Source organism: Mesoplodon mirus, assembly GCF_964341445.2.
Source record: "Mesoplodon mirus genome assembly, chromosome: 2".
Taxonomy (NCBI): domain Eukaryota; kingdom Metazoa; phylum Chordata; class Mammalia; order Artiodactyla; family Ziphiidae; genus Mesoplodon; species Mesoplodon mirus.
The window spans coordinates 127534867-127550191 of NC_138977.1; the positions used below are offsets into that span (position 1 = coordinate 127534867).

At 43.8% G+C, this 15325-nt stretch overlaps 1 protein-coding gene across 6 annotated transcripts in view; it reads right to left on the reverse strand.

The window, feature by feature from the left end:
* Nucleotides 1-15325, reverse strand: part of TBC1D14 (TBC1 domain family member 14) — a 106041-nt gene that overhangs the window by 46272 nt on the left and 44444 nt on the right. For 5 of the 6 annotated variants that reach the window (XM_082638928.1, XM_082638927.1, XM_082638925.1 and 2 more), the window contains one exon: nt 11329-11458. In XM_082638928.1, coding sequence (XP_082495054.1) covers nt 11329-11458 — 130 coding nt within the window. The remainder of the gene's footprint in view (nt 1-11328; nt 11459-15325) is intronic. The other variant, XM_082638924.1, reaches the window with a different exon arrangement.

Sequence of the window (15325 nt, forward strand, 5' to 3'; positions counted from 1 at the left end):
TGGCTGTCAATATTTTCATATCAACACATTAAATTGCTCGGGGAAGGGCAAAAGCATCTGAAAGCTCCCAAGGGCCACCTCCCCCCAGGCCTTCCTAGGAAGCTGCCTTGATTCAGCTACTTCCATGAAACGTACTTTTCTGGTTCAGCTTATTCAACAGGGCACCCAGCTGCAGACACTATCGCCTGAGCCCGGAGTCAGTCAGAAAGTGGATTCAGAACACGGATGGTCGCTTCCGAACAGCCCCAGCCACAGCACCTTCAAGGTCAGTGCTGGGCAGGTCTCCTGAGAACCGATCGTGTACACACCAGAGAGAAGCTGCACAACTCTCTCACAAACGTATGCACGTGAGTGAAACGTACACAAACGTAATCTGGCTCAGAGAAAGGCCTGGGAGGGTGGGCACTAAACGGTCAGAGACTACAACCAGGAAGGGGCTGTGGAGTCTTGGGTGAAGAGGGCTTTCCCGTTTGATTCTGCCCACCTCCATCATTTGGGTATTTTACAGGTATTTTTTCATGAACTATTTTTTATAATTTGAAAAAAAAAACAATTTTTAAGCCATTTCAGATGGAATCCAAGACTGATTTTGGCAACTGCAATTTCCAAAACACACTGAACACGCCTGAGCAACAGCAAAGTTTTTGTTTTTATCCACTCAGAGGAGTAAAGATGTAGTCATGATGTAAGACCAGAACAAGAGAAACCACTGACCTTTACTGAGCTCCCACTGGACACCAACCACTGCTCCAGGAACACCCACACTTTATCCTACTGAACCTTCATGAGCACAGGCAAGAAGGGCATTATCTTTGCAGAGGAGGAGACCAAAGGTCAGAGAGGCAAAGTCAAGTCGGCGGCCTAAAGTCACACAACTGACTATGAGTGACAGAATCAGGACACAGACAAGGGGCTCTGTGATCCCAAAGTCAGAGCCCTTCCCAGGCCCCCTGCCTTCCCAAGCCTGAGACCTCTCTGACCCCAGCACTGTTAGTGGTCCCAGTAAAGATCTGTCCATTTCCTGTTCTCTGAACTCCTGTCTCTTCCTGGGAGCCACAGCGGTAAGACTGAAAGTGTGCTCTGAATGCTGCCCTCTCAGACTGACGGGGAAGTGTCCACATTAGGAAAAATAAGCAAACCTTAAGAAGCACTATGCACTAGAATTTCAGTTTATATTATTAAAGGCATCTGAGGTAAGAGAGTTATACTTCTCAGATCAACTGTTGCCACGACAACAGTAGGAGACAATCTATCCATAGAATAAAAACAAAGTTCAAATTAAATGACCACGCTGCCATTTCCCTTTCTTCTCTCTCCCCCTTTTCTTTCTCTTCCAGAAAGGCATCATGTAGAAATTTGATACGTAATTAACTTGCTGCCTCTCTAAAATCCAAAATTAATAGTAATTAAACATTTTATGAGGTAATTTCCTGACAGACTCACCCTCAACCGAAAGGTCCTGGTCCTGTACAAGCGTGCCATCTACCACACTGACAAGCCAAAATTTCCAGAACAGGCTCAGCTTTCTACTCTGGATCACCACTCACTGGATAAAGTTTCCCTCTTTGCCCCACCACTAGGAAGCTCAGTGTCAAATTTGTAGTGTGCCTCTACGAGTTACATGGGAATTTGTGAGCTGTAGTTTGGGGTATCCATTAGGCTCTTGTGGTCCTTTGCCCAAATTCCTTAACACTTTTGTCTACCATTCTGCATACTTTTTTTTTTTTTTAAACAAAGGCCCAGTGAGATGTGGGCATATTTTTTTTTTTTTAAGATGTTGGGGGTAGGAGTTTATTAATTAATTTATTTATTTTTGCTGTGTTGGGTCTTCGTTTCTGTGCGAGGGCTTTCTCTAGTTGTGGCAAGCGGGGGCCACTCTTCATCGCGGTGTGCGGGCCTCTCGCTATCGCGGCCTCTCTTGTTGTGGAGCACAGGCTCCAGACACGCAGGCTCAGTAGTTGTGGCTCATGGGCCTAGCCGCTAAGCAGCATATGGGATCCTCCCAGACCAGGGCTCGAACCCGTGTCCTCTGCATTAGCAGGCAGATTCTCTACCACTGCGCCACCAGGGAAGCCCCTCTGCATACTTTTTAAAAACTTTTTTTAGAGTAGACATGCACACAAAATAAAATCCAAAAGGTATAAAAGGGTAAACAGTGAAAGTAGGTCTCCCTCCTCCCCCAGTTCATTTGCCTCTCCAAAGCAATGCTATTATTATCAGTTTCCTAAGGGGCCTTCTTGATACAGTATCCGCACTTACGAGCATATGCATGTATCTCATGCATACAGAGCACACTAATGGTTATTCAGCTTGCTTTTTTAAGGTATGCGCTGTATTGCATTTAGAAATTTAACCAATTCACTACTGCCAGGCATTTAGATGGCTTCCGGTCTTTTCTAATCAATCTTTTTTGTAATCTTCCAATCTTTCGCAATCAATACCCTTATAAAACCATCAGTTTACCTATGCAGTAACTCATCTGTAAGATAAATTCCTAGAAGTGGAAATGCTGGGTCAAAAGTACCCTAGCTGCTTGATTGATTCATTCATTCATGTTAGTTTTATTTTTTAAATTAACATATAGTTAGCTTTTTGGTGTGTAAGTTCTATGACTATTAAAACACGCTGTCTTACAGCCATCACAATCAAGATACAGGACAGTTCCATCCTCCCCAAAACCTCGTCCATGCTCTCCCTTAGTACCCACTCCTGACACTGCAGCTTTATCTCTTCAAGCTTATCATACAAATGAAATCATACAGCACATACATAACCTTTTGAGACTGGATTCCCTCAGTCAGATAATACCCATGAGATCTGCCCAAGATTGTTAAAATAGTAGATTACACTGATTGATTTTCAAATAATAAACCAGCTTTGCACTCCTGGATAAATGCCACATTTAAATGTATTGCTGAATTCAATTTGCTGATAATGTGTTGAGGACTCTGTGTGTCTTCATAAGGGATACTGGCCTCCAATGTGCTTCTTTTGTACTGTCCTTGTCTGGTTTTGGTATCAGGGTAATACTGCCTTCATATTATGAGTCACTCCTTCCTCTTAGAAAATTGGTGTTATTTTTCTTCAAATATGCAGGAGAACTCATCAATGAAACCCCCTCTGGGCTTGGAGATTTCTTTTTGGGGAGGCTTTTAACTAAAATTTCCATTTCATTAATAATTACAGGACAACTTGGGTTATCTATTGCATCCTGGGTGAGTTTTGGTGATTTGTGATTTTCAAGGAAATGGACCATTTCATCTAAGTTATCAAACTTACGTACATAGAGTTATTTATAACATTCTCTTATTATCCTTTTAATTTCTTCAGGGTCTATAGTAGTATCTCCTTTTTTCATTCCTCTTACTGATAATTTGGTTCTCCTCTCTTTTTGTCAGTTTTGTTAGCATTTGATTTTGTTGATAATTTCCAAGAACCAGCTTTTGGTTTCACTGACTATTAATTTTTCTGCTTTCAATTTCAGTGATTTCTGTTCTTATGTGTATTATTTTCTTCCTTTTGCTTGCTTTGGGTTTATTTGCTCCTTTTACAGTTTAAGGTAGAAAATTAGATTGGAGAACTTTTTTCTTTTCTAATCTGACTGGTCTAATGCTATAAATTTCCTTCTAAGCACTGCATCCCACAAATTTTGATAGACTGTGTTTTTGTTCAGTTCAAAATATTTTCTCGGGCTTCCCTGGTGGCGCAGTGGTTGAGAGTCCGCCTGCCGATGCAGGGGACGCGGGTTCGTGCCCCGGTCCAGGAAGATCCCACATGCCGCGGAGCAGCTGGTCCCGTGAGCCATGGCCGCTGAGCGTGTGCGTCCGGAGCCTGTGCTTAGCAACGGGAGAGGCCATAACAGTGAGAGGCCTGCGTACAGCAAAAATATATATTTTTTTTTTTTTCTCATTTTCCTTGTGACATCGTTATTGTTCCAAAACATATTTAGAAGTATGTTACTTGTTTAATTTCCAAGTTTGGGGAGATGTTCTTGTTATCTTTCTGTCACTGTTTTAGTGTAATTTCATTGTGGTTAGAGAACGTATTTTGTGTAATTTTAATCCTTTCCGATTTAGTTTCTTTTATAATGCAGGTTATGGTCTATCTTGGTGACCATCCACGTGTGCTTGAAAAGAATGTGTGTTGTGCTCTTGTTGGAGGGTGGAGCGTTCTCTAAATGTCCGTTAGCCTGGCTCATTGACAGTAGGTTCTTCTATGTCCTGGCTAATTCTGTCAATAGTTCTATCAATTACAAAGGGAGTGCTGACACTTCAGTTGTAACTATGGATTTGTCTACCTGCTTCAGATCTGTCGGGTTTTGTACCATGTATTTTTGCAGGTCTTTTATTAGGTACACACTCATTTAATAGCATTATGTCTTCACTGGTAACATCTTACCTTATCCCTGGTAATTTTCTTTGCTCTGAAGTCTACATTTTCTGATACTAATGTATCTACCCCATCTTCATTTTGACTAATGTTTTCATGGTAGTGTTATCTTTTTCCATCCTTTAATTTCAACTGCCTGCTTTATATTTGAAGTGCTTTATATATATATATATTTTTTTTTTTTTTTTTTTTTTTTTTTTGCGGTACGCGGGCCTCTCACTGTTGTGGCCTCTCCCGTTGCGGAGCACAGGCTCCGGACACGCACGCTCAGCGGCCATGGCTCACGGGACCAGCCGCTCTGCGGCATGTGGGATCTTCCCAGACCGGGGCACAAACCCGCGTCCCCTGCGTCGGCAGGCGGACTCTCAACCACTGTGCCACCAGGGAAGCCCGAAGTGAATTTCTTTTAGACAGCAATCTGTCAGGACTGAGCATTCAGACACACAATTGGTATGCTCATACCATTTACATTAAGGTAAATTATTGGTATCTTTCAATTTGGGCCTACCATCTTATTTGTTTTCTATTTTTCCTTCTTCTATTTCCTCTTTCCTATCTTGATTTCAGTTCTTGGAACTTTTGAGGATTCTATTTTAACATACTGTGTTTTTCACTCTCTCTATGTGTAGTTTAGTGGTTGATCTGAGATTTACAATATATATTTTTCACAATCTAATTAGAATCAATATTTTAGCACTTCAAGTGGAATGTAGAAACTTTACCATCATATCCCCTCCTCCTTTGTGTTTTATTTGTAATACGTATTACATCCACATGTGCTGAAAACCCCATACAACATTATACTTTTTGCTGAAACCAAACATATTGAAAAGAACTCACGAAGAGAACAATGGTCTACTGTATCCATGTGGACATTTACCACTTCTGTTCCTCTTCCTTCCTGATGTTTCAAGTGTCCTTCTCGTATAATGTCCCTACTGTCTGGAAAACTTCCTTTAGTAATTTTTTTAGATCTGCTGGCAACAAATTCTCTCAGTTTTCCTTTATCTGAAAAGATCTTTATTTCACTTTCATTCCTGAAGGGCATTTTTGCTGGATATAGAATTTGGGGTTGATGGTTCTTTTCTTTCAGCACTTTAAAAATGCTGAAATCACTTCCTGCTGGCCTCCATGGTTTCTGATGGGAAAATCACAGTCAGCTTCCTTTTTCTTAATTTGTTAATATCTTATACATCTTTTACATGTGAATATAACCGAGAAGTATTACTAATTTATCTAAAGGAACCCCTTCCCCACTTCCCAATCACGGACCACAAAGTCACAACCACCTCCTGCCAAGGCTACACCAGGAACACCTCTTTAAGAAGATTTCACCCACACGACCTCACCGGAGCAGAGGCTCAAAATTTCCCAGCAAGTCACGACTTCTCAAACCTTACGGCACATCGGATTCACCCACAGAGCCTCAACAAAAACAAAACACCTGTCAGACTGGAAGTGAGGTATGAGAAAGAGAAGTCAAAAGCAATTCTAAAGTTTCAGACCTGAAAAAGAAGGCTAAGGCTGTCATTTACCAAAATGGGGAAAGCTGCAAAGGTCCGACAGAGTGGAAAAGAAAATCAAGAGTTGGGACTTCCCTGGTGGCACAATGGTTAAGAATCCGCCTGCCAATGCAGAGGACACTGGTTCGAGCCCTGGTCCGGGAAGATCCCACATGCCGCGGAGCAGCTAAGCCCGTGCACCACAACTACCGAGTCTGCGCTCTACAGCCCGCGAGCCACAAGTACTGAGCCCACGTGCTGCAACTGCTGAAGCCCTCATGCCTAGAGCCCGTGCTCCGCAACAAGAGAAGCCACCGCAATGAGAAGCCCGTGCACCACAATGAAAGAGTAGCCCCCGCTCACCACAACTAGAGAAAGCCCGCATGCAGCAACAAAGACCCAACACAGCCATAAATAAATAAATAAATAAATAAATAAATATTTTTTAAAAAAGAAAGAAAATCAGAGTTTAGCTCAGTGCTTGTTAACCACGAAATGTCTATCAGACGTCCAGGTGGAGCTGTCCAGTGGGCAGCTGGCTGCCTACGTCTGGAGTTCAGGGGTGAGGGCCTGGCTGGTGGTCAGTGTAGGCATGACATTTACAGCCTGAGTCCAGCGGAGATCTCCCAGAGGCTCCCACAGATGAAGAAGCGCTCGAGAGGCATCCTAATGTTCAGAGGGCTGGAAAACTGAGGGCACCCAGCAAAGGAAACTGAAAAAGGAGGAAGAGTATGGTGACCTGGAAGCCACAGTCAGAAAGCCTCCCAAGGAGCAGAGAAGTGGACAAGGGCTGAGGGAAATAACCATTGGACCTAGCACCTGGAGGTCACCTGAAAACCAATCTCAGAGAAATGTGCTCAGTGGTACAGAAGTGTCTCAGGATGGCTGTACTCTACTTTTCCTTCACAACATTTATCACAGCTACAATTATCTGTAGAGTTATTTGTTCAAATCTTTCTTTCCCCGACCCCTGGTAAGTTCCAGTGAAGGCAGGGGCTGAATAAGTCTTTGCCCTTCATTATAATAACCAGGATTGATCCACACAGTGTCTCAAATTTGTGGAACACGTGAAAGGACCATGGAATCCAAGAAGGAAGGTTCCTCTTCATTCACAAAACAAAGGACTGTACTTCTGAGACAGCATCGCCACCCGCGCCCACCTGGCCAGAGCCCTGGTCCATACAAACTCAATGACAGGAGACCTGAAGGCAGCTATCTTCAAATACATTCTCCCCAGCTTTATTCTCAAGAGCTTCGCCAGTCCACCAGCAATTGCCAAAAGTGTACATGGCATACTTGGGCCCTTTATTTAACCTGCTGTGGGCAAAGATGGCTATTTTCCTCCTAATAGCCAGCATTCCCTTCTCACATGGCAGTGGTTCTTAAATTTTGGTGTGCATTAGAACAAATGCCTGGAGCATTGTTAAGACACAACTTGTTGTGCCCCAGCCCCAGAGTTTGTTTCAGTGTGTCTGGGGTGACAGGCCTGAGAACTTGTGTTTCTAACAAATGCCCAGGTGATGATGATGTTAGCTTGGGGACCACAATTTGAGAACCACTGGTTTAGTGTGATTCTCATAGTTATTCTTGGTCATTTTTGCTTCCCCTAGGAAAAATCATAATGCAAGCTGACAGAAAATTACTTGCATTTCAAAATTTTTATGAAATTTGAAAAGTTAACTTAAAGTATCAATAACATTGCATCATTTTAAAAATGGCAACCAAAAAAGAAGGTCCAAACCAAGAGAATGTGGCCCAGTTAGAGTGAAGTCAGCTGTGCCCCAGAGCACCCTGGGCAAACCACATACAGCACCCAGTCCACTTAATGGACCAATTTATTAACAAAAAGTCATCACAGCCACACCCGAGTACTAACTCTGGGCCACACACTGTACTAAACATTGGGCAAAAATACTTCACATAAATTATCTGTTAATTTATAAATTAACAGGCCCATTCTGCAGATGAGGAAACAGAGAAGTCACTGGCCCAAGGTCATACGGACAAGAAGAGGGGATGCCGGAAATCAAACCCGAGCCTTCAAGTCCAAAGATCTTGGCTGGTGTTCGTACCTGAACCCTCGGCTCACCACGGGCTCCTTGAGACATGTCCACCCATCTGCTTTTGTGTTTCCAGTGCCCAGTACAAGACCTGGCCCCCAAATGGCGCAAGGTTTGCTGAACAAGCAAACTAAGGGATCTATGGAGGGCACAGGCTCACCCTCTCACACTGTGGTCCATTTCTCATTCACAGGAAACGAACAATGATACCAGCAGACACTTTCTAGCACTTGGGACATTCATAACTGCTTGGAGCACATGATGTCTACTCACTCATTTAATCCTCACCACCTCGGAGGCAGGTACTATTATTCTCCTAACGTTAAAGAGCAGGAAAATGAGGCTCAGAAGGGTTAAGGAACTTGCCCAAAGTCACACAGCCAAAGTGTAGCAGAGCTGGGATCCGAACACAATAAGTCTGACTCCAGAGCCCGTGCTTTTAAATCACCACGTGATGCTACCTTTCTCAAGTATAAAAAACTTCCAAAGAGAAAGGGAAAAGGAATTAGAGTTTACTAAATATCTCAATTATGCTTTAGCTCTAACTAGAGGTATTGTCACCATTTGGGATCACACGTCTGGACACTCGGACCACAGTGATGGGCTCTCTAAAGTGGGGAGGGGAGGCTGTGTGAGCCGACACCTGTGACAGGAGCCAGCTCGAGCCTGGTGCCCAGGAGCTTCCTCTCAGGGGCAGGTCCCTGGCTCTGGATCCCTCTCAGGCCTTGCCAGCTCAGGGGAGGAGGGGACAGGGTGACAAATGAGAGGGCCAGAGACACAAAGCACGAGCAAACAGGACAGAGGCAGGATTGTATGACGCATGCAGGTACGATTACATCCTTTATTATTGATGGTTAGAGCCAGATGGTCCTCTTCTTTGCAATACTGTGTTACTACATAATTAGCTGACCTAGTCACTTCAGTTCACAAAAATCCTTTAAGTCCAAGAACATAATCCATGTTCACCTTAAAAAAAACCGGGTATGACACAGATAACAAAGAAATTCAAACATGATGCAAGTGACATTAAGAGCCATGGGAAAATCTATTTAGCATAATGGTTACTTTTTTGAGAACCGTAGATTTCTTTAAGAATTTTATAACAGCTTAGCTACTGAGTTTCCTAAGAAATGTATAGCTTAGCTCTGCATACAAACACATCATATTTTAATTGTATGCTATTTTAACAAGCCTACACAATAAGTGATTCAAATTCAAAATGTAACAGTCTATAAGAATGAATTCCAACACTGATTTACTTTGTGAGTTTCCTAGGTCCAGACAACTGCTATAAGGAACACTACACAACATTCAAAACATCTTTAATTTGACGAGACATAAAAAATGAAGTATGTGCAAAGCCAGCTTGTTGTCCAAGCCAGAGCCCCAGCCCGTGCTCACACACTGCACCCCTGGACCTCACATGTTTATACTCAGAGGGGCCGCAATACTCTGCAGCCCCACTGCCACCACTGCGCCGAGCCAGACCCCACTGTCTCCCACCTAGACTAGTCCAAGAGCCACACTCTCGCCAGGGGGACCTCCTCACTCCCTACAAAAGTAAAACCCTTCAGGGGCTCCCCAGAGCCTCCAGGTTAGAGACAGGTTCCGCATGCATCACATCCCACCCCACAGGTCCCATGGACAGCCCCTCTCACTGCTCCCTGGGTTCACGCTGCACGAGCCGCGCAGCGCCTGCCCCTCCCTTCCTGCAGAGGCACAGCAGCTGCGAGGGCCCTGGCGCCCAAATGCCTGGGGCTGAACTCCAGCTCTGCCGCTTACTAGTCACACAAGTCACTCAGCCTGGTCTCAGGGCTTCTTTGGTAAAATGAAGACAGTAACAGTGCATTCTTCATAAGGTTGTTGAGTTTTAAATGAACTAGAAACCCACGTGCTGGCTCATTTATCGCCAGGACACAGTAATCACTCAGTCCACGACCCCCATTACTATTAATTCTCTGTCACACCGTTAAACTCAGACTTCTGTGCCGCCTCGCCCGTCAGGCCCGGCCTCCCTGCCCACACGCCTATGCTGCTCCCTGCAACACCTGCACTGGAATCACCCCCTCACCAGAGGGCTGCTCTGGAGCTTGGGTGCAGTGCCATCTCTCTTAACTCCAATGCTCACACTTAGAAGTGTTTGTTGAACAACTGTCCGTGAATACAAAACTGAGGTTGGGGGGTAAGGCTGCTGCGGGGCAGTGTCACAGCACCGGGCAAGCACCGCACTGTTAGGATGGCTGGGACTCAGGGCCAAGCAGAAGATGCAGGTGTTAACGATCAGGGCTGCCGAGGCCACTGACATCCCCGGCCTAGCTGAGTCTGTGCTTGAGCCCCCCTTCCTGTAAAGATGAGCGCATGCCTCCAGCAGCTAGCATCACCCCCTCCACGGGGAGCGAAGTAGCCCAGTGGTGGTGAGATTCCACAGGCCTGGCCTGACCCTGAACCCCATCCCCTCCCCGCAAGATATGTGGGCAGCGTCGGCCCGCGAGGGGAGGAGGTCATACTGCAGCCTGGGTAACAGTGGCCCTAGGTTTCCTGGTCTAAGGAAGCACTGGAAGGATTAAGTCCTTCCCAAGAAACCCCTGGGATCAGAGAGAGAGAATTCTTTTTTTTTTTTTTTTTGCGGTACACGGGCCTCTCACTGTTGTGGCCTCTCCCGTTGCGAAGCACAGGCTCCGGACGCGCAGGCTCAGCGGCCATGGCTCACGGGCCCAGCCGCTCCGCGGCATGTGGGATCCTTCTGGACTGGGGCACGAACCCGTGTCCCCTGCATTGGCAGGCGGACTCTCAACCACTGCGCCACCAGGGAAGCCCAGGGAGAATTCTTTTTTTTTTTTTTTTTTTTTTTTTTTTTTGTGGTATGCGGGCCTCTCACTGTTGTGGCCTCTCCCGTTGCGGAGCACAGGCTCCGGACGCGCAGGCTCAGCAGCCATGGCTCACGGGCCCAGCCGCTCCGCGGCATATGGGATCCTCCCAGACCGGGGCACGAACCCGCATTCCCTGCATCGGCAGGCGGACTCTCAACCACTGCGCCACCAGGGAGGCCCCCAGGGAGAATTCTTTAACATCAAACACAATTAATAAAAATTTGATAGTAAACACATTTGCAACTCTTACTGAAAAAAAAAACTGATTAAATTTCATCAAGTTATAAATATCTAAAGCCCAGCTCTCTCAACTGAGCTTTCCTATGTGTGCATACAAGCTATAAGAAATGAAAAAGGTTAAAGTCATCCACATTCTGAAGACAGACTTAAATTTTAGGTACTTAGCATGCAAGTTAAAACAAAGCTTTCCAATTTCAAAGCCTCAATAATGGTCATTTCTGCATGGCTCATAAATGTATGCTGCACACATATTTCGGTGTTTTGTACCTTGTATACCTTTTGTATTTTCTTTGACTCTTTCTGGGCATTCTCTCGGAGAGGTACTTTTCCAAATAACTTCCATCCCAAGTCATTTTGTTTGTCAAGTCTTGCATTTTGTTTTCTAGCAAGCAAATTCCTATAGGAAGAAAATAAAAGGGTTAGGGAATTGTTGGGTATTTACAGAAACGCTAGGACAGCCAAATCGCTCTCTAATGAAAACAAGTAGACTTTCCTTTGAGAGAACAATGTGATGAATCACAAACTTTAATTCTGCAGACTTGATTTTCATGTAGACAAAGAATTATGAAGCAGGTGAAAAGACCTTGAACCACAGTAAGTTTTTTGTTATTCAACAATAACATGTACAAGTTCTATCATTTAGAGTAAGGAAATGTATTATAGCGTAACAAAGCATATCCAAAAAAAGTGAGCTTTGAAGTCAGACCAAACTGAATTGAAACCCTGGCTCACTCACTCACTAGCTGTGTGACTCTGACTGGTATATTAACCTCTCTGAGGCTCAGTTTCCTTATGTCTAAAAGGGTCACTATGTGAATTAAAATTACAGGTACATGATCAGTGCTCAAAGGATAACAGTTGTTTTAGTACTTAAACCTCTAGCTTGGTTTAAATTATCTATAAGGTAAATCTATATTATCTATTTATAAAGAGTCTCCATGTATCATAAAAAGAAAGCCACTCATGAGATAATCACAAGGTCTTCTCTCCCAACAACATGTAAACAAACCCAGATAACATAAATAAGTCCCAAATGGTACTACAAAATAAACTATGCTTTGGAATGCATTGTATTGGTGCATTTGTTAAAAACAAATGGTTTCTAGGGCTCACTGGAAAGTATAAGATGAGCGTGAAGCATCTTGCGTGCTAGAAAGAAGGTGCTCAAAGAAATATGGGGACAAGTTTCATGAAAACAGTACCCAGCCTGAAAAGGGTTCTCACTAGCTAAATCCGGAACAATGTATCATCAAAATAAATAATGGGATTATAACCCATCAAATGAAAAAGAAATCCATGAGCCCAAGTGGATATGGATACAAATACACAAATAGAGGAGGAAGGAAAACTCTCAGAATGCCCCCGAATAAGTAGAGAAAGATTGATGGGGTTAGGAATTAATCAATGGATGCTGAAACTAGTAGGTGAAAGTTGGATGAAGAAAAGGAATTTTACATAGTTTGAAAGTATCTCCCACAAATTACTTGTAATTACAAAGGCAAAAATAGTTAACTTTACAGTCGAGAAACCTCATTAGCCAAGTGATCAAAGCTGGCATCCCCAATGTCAGAATGGACAGCACATGCCACCTGCTCTGATGCTGAGAACAACACACCATGTCGATGGCAGTTACCAAAAATGCATCACCTGAATATAACCATGAGGAAATGCAGACACACCCAAACTGAGGGACAGCCTATGAAATAATGAATCTGACTCTAAAAATGTCAGTGTCACATGTGGACAAAACAATAGTGCCTGTCATTTTGGTAAACAAAGAATGTTGCAGCCATCCAGACATCAGCCACTGTAGCCACCTCAACGGTGTGCCCGAGGGGATTCTGGATGGAGAAAAACTGGGATACTGGCCCTAGATAGTGAAGATGCATACCAAAGGAATAATTTCAATCAGCCCAGACTCTTACATCTTCCCATACAATCGTTAACTTGAGATGTCTGTTTTTTGTGATTAGCAGTAATCTTTTGATGTTCAACTGCATGGTTTTTTGTTTTTTGCTTTTTTCAGCAAAAACTCCTATATATCCTGGCTCCTTGCTTATCTCTTTGGAACAGTCCCTCAGAGCTATCTGAGAGGCTGCCTTCCTGGGCTATAGCCCTCAGAAAGGCCACCAAATAAAACATAATTCTCAACTTTTAGGTTGTGCATTTTTTTTCAGTCGACAAAGAAAGGCTGAAGAATTGTTCCAGATTAAAAGGAGGCTAAAGAGACCTGACAATTAAATGCAGTAGGTGGATCCTGTACCACATCCTGGACCATGGGCCCAAAACGGTATGAAGAAGACTATTGGGACAACGGACGCAATTTGAACATAGAGTATAGAGGAGAACAGCATTGGGTTAATATTAAATTTCCTGATCTTCATAACTGTACTACAGTTACAGAAGAGAATGCGCTTGTTCTTTGGAAACATACTGACATACTTAGGGGTAAAGAGGCATGATACCTCCAAATGATTCTTCTAATGCTTCCTCAAAATTCTTATACACTTGGGCTTCCCTGGTGGCACAGTGGTTGAGAGTCCGCCTGCTGATGCAGGGGACACGGGTTCGTGCCCCGGTCTGGGAGGGTCCCACGTGCCACGGAGCGGCTGGGCCCGTGAGCCATGGCTGCTGAGACTGCGCGTCCGGAGCCTGTGCTCCGCAACGGGAGAGGCCACAGCAGTGAGAGGCCTGCGTACCGCAAAAAAAAAAAAAAAATTCTTATACATTTACATAGAATAGATACCACACTCACAGAATGAATAAAACAATGGAGTAAAATGTAAATGGCTAGTGAATTTGGGTAAAGGACAAGGACTTAAGGGAGTTCCTTGTATTTTTCTTGCAAAGTCTCAGTAAATTTGAAATTATGTAAAAAAAAGTTATTATACAAAAACTTTCAAACAAGGTTTCTTTGTATTCTTCCTTGTTTTTCTGTTGTGGTTATAATAGAACCTATTTCAGAAATGGTTTCATACCCCAAGGCAATTTCTATTTACATTAGTAAGAAATGAAGTTTGAGGTGTCTCCAGGCCCAACCTGTTTAACATCTAAGATTCAGCCAGCCGTGAAAGACCTACGCAATTAAAACCAAGCTAAAACCTCAGCCACCCAGAACGGTTCTAAGAATTGGGGCATCCAGAGCCTGGATTCACTAATGGCTAACATTTTGCTAAAGAGAAGTTGCTTCTGAGGAAGGGAACTGGGTGCAGGGACAAAAGGTGAGGAAACCAAACGCACCCAGAAAGGGGAGGGGCCAGGAGTGAGAGGTAGGCCTCCCAAAGGACCCTGACCTTACTCTGGAGGGACATGAGTTGCTGAGGGTCTAGAGGGGTAACAGTAGAGAACCGCTCAGAAGGGACTGGGTACGGGGAAACTCAAAAGAAGCCTGGGCTTTGTGATCTGGGAGGCTGGGTGTAAACGGTCACGCTATTCGCTGAGACCGACCAGCAGGAAGTGAACCAAGGGGAACAGAAACCTTGGTTTCTCTGCCCACTGCTAAGGCTACGTAAGTTCACACAAATGTTGTGCAGATAAAGTTTATCAAAAATCAAAGTTGTATTGTGAAAATGACTCTACTACCCAAAGCAATCTACAGATTCAATGCAATCCCTATCAAACTACCACTGGCATTTTTCACAGAACTAGAGCAAAAAATTTCACAATTTGTATGGAAACACAAAAGACCCCAAATAGCCAAAGCAATCTTGAGAACGAAAAATGGAGCTGGAGGAATCAGGCTCCCTGACTTCAGACTATACTACAAAGCTACAGTAATCAAGACAGTATGGTACTGGCACAAAAACAGAAAGATAGATCAATGGAACAGGATAGAAAGCCCAGAGATAAACCCACAGACATATGGTCACCTTATCTTTGATAAAGGAGGCAGGAATGTACAGTGGAGAAAGGACAGTCTCTTCAATAAGTGGTGCTGGGAAAACTGGATAGGGACATGTAAAAGTATGAGATTAGATCGCTCCCTAACACCATACACAAAAATAAGCTCAAAATGGATTAAAGACCTAAATGTAAGGCCAGACACTATCAAACTCTTAGAGGAAAACATAGGCAGAACACTCTATGACATAAATCACAGCAAGATCCTTTTTGACCCACCTCCTAGAGAAATGGAAATAAAGACAAAAATAAACACATGGGACCTAATGAAACTTAAAAGCTTTTGCACAGCAAAGGAAACCATAAACAAGACCAAAAGACAACCCTCAGAATGGGAGAAAATATTTGCAAATGAAGCAACTGA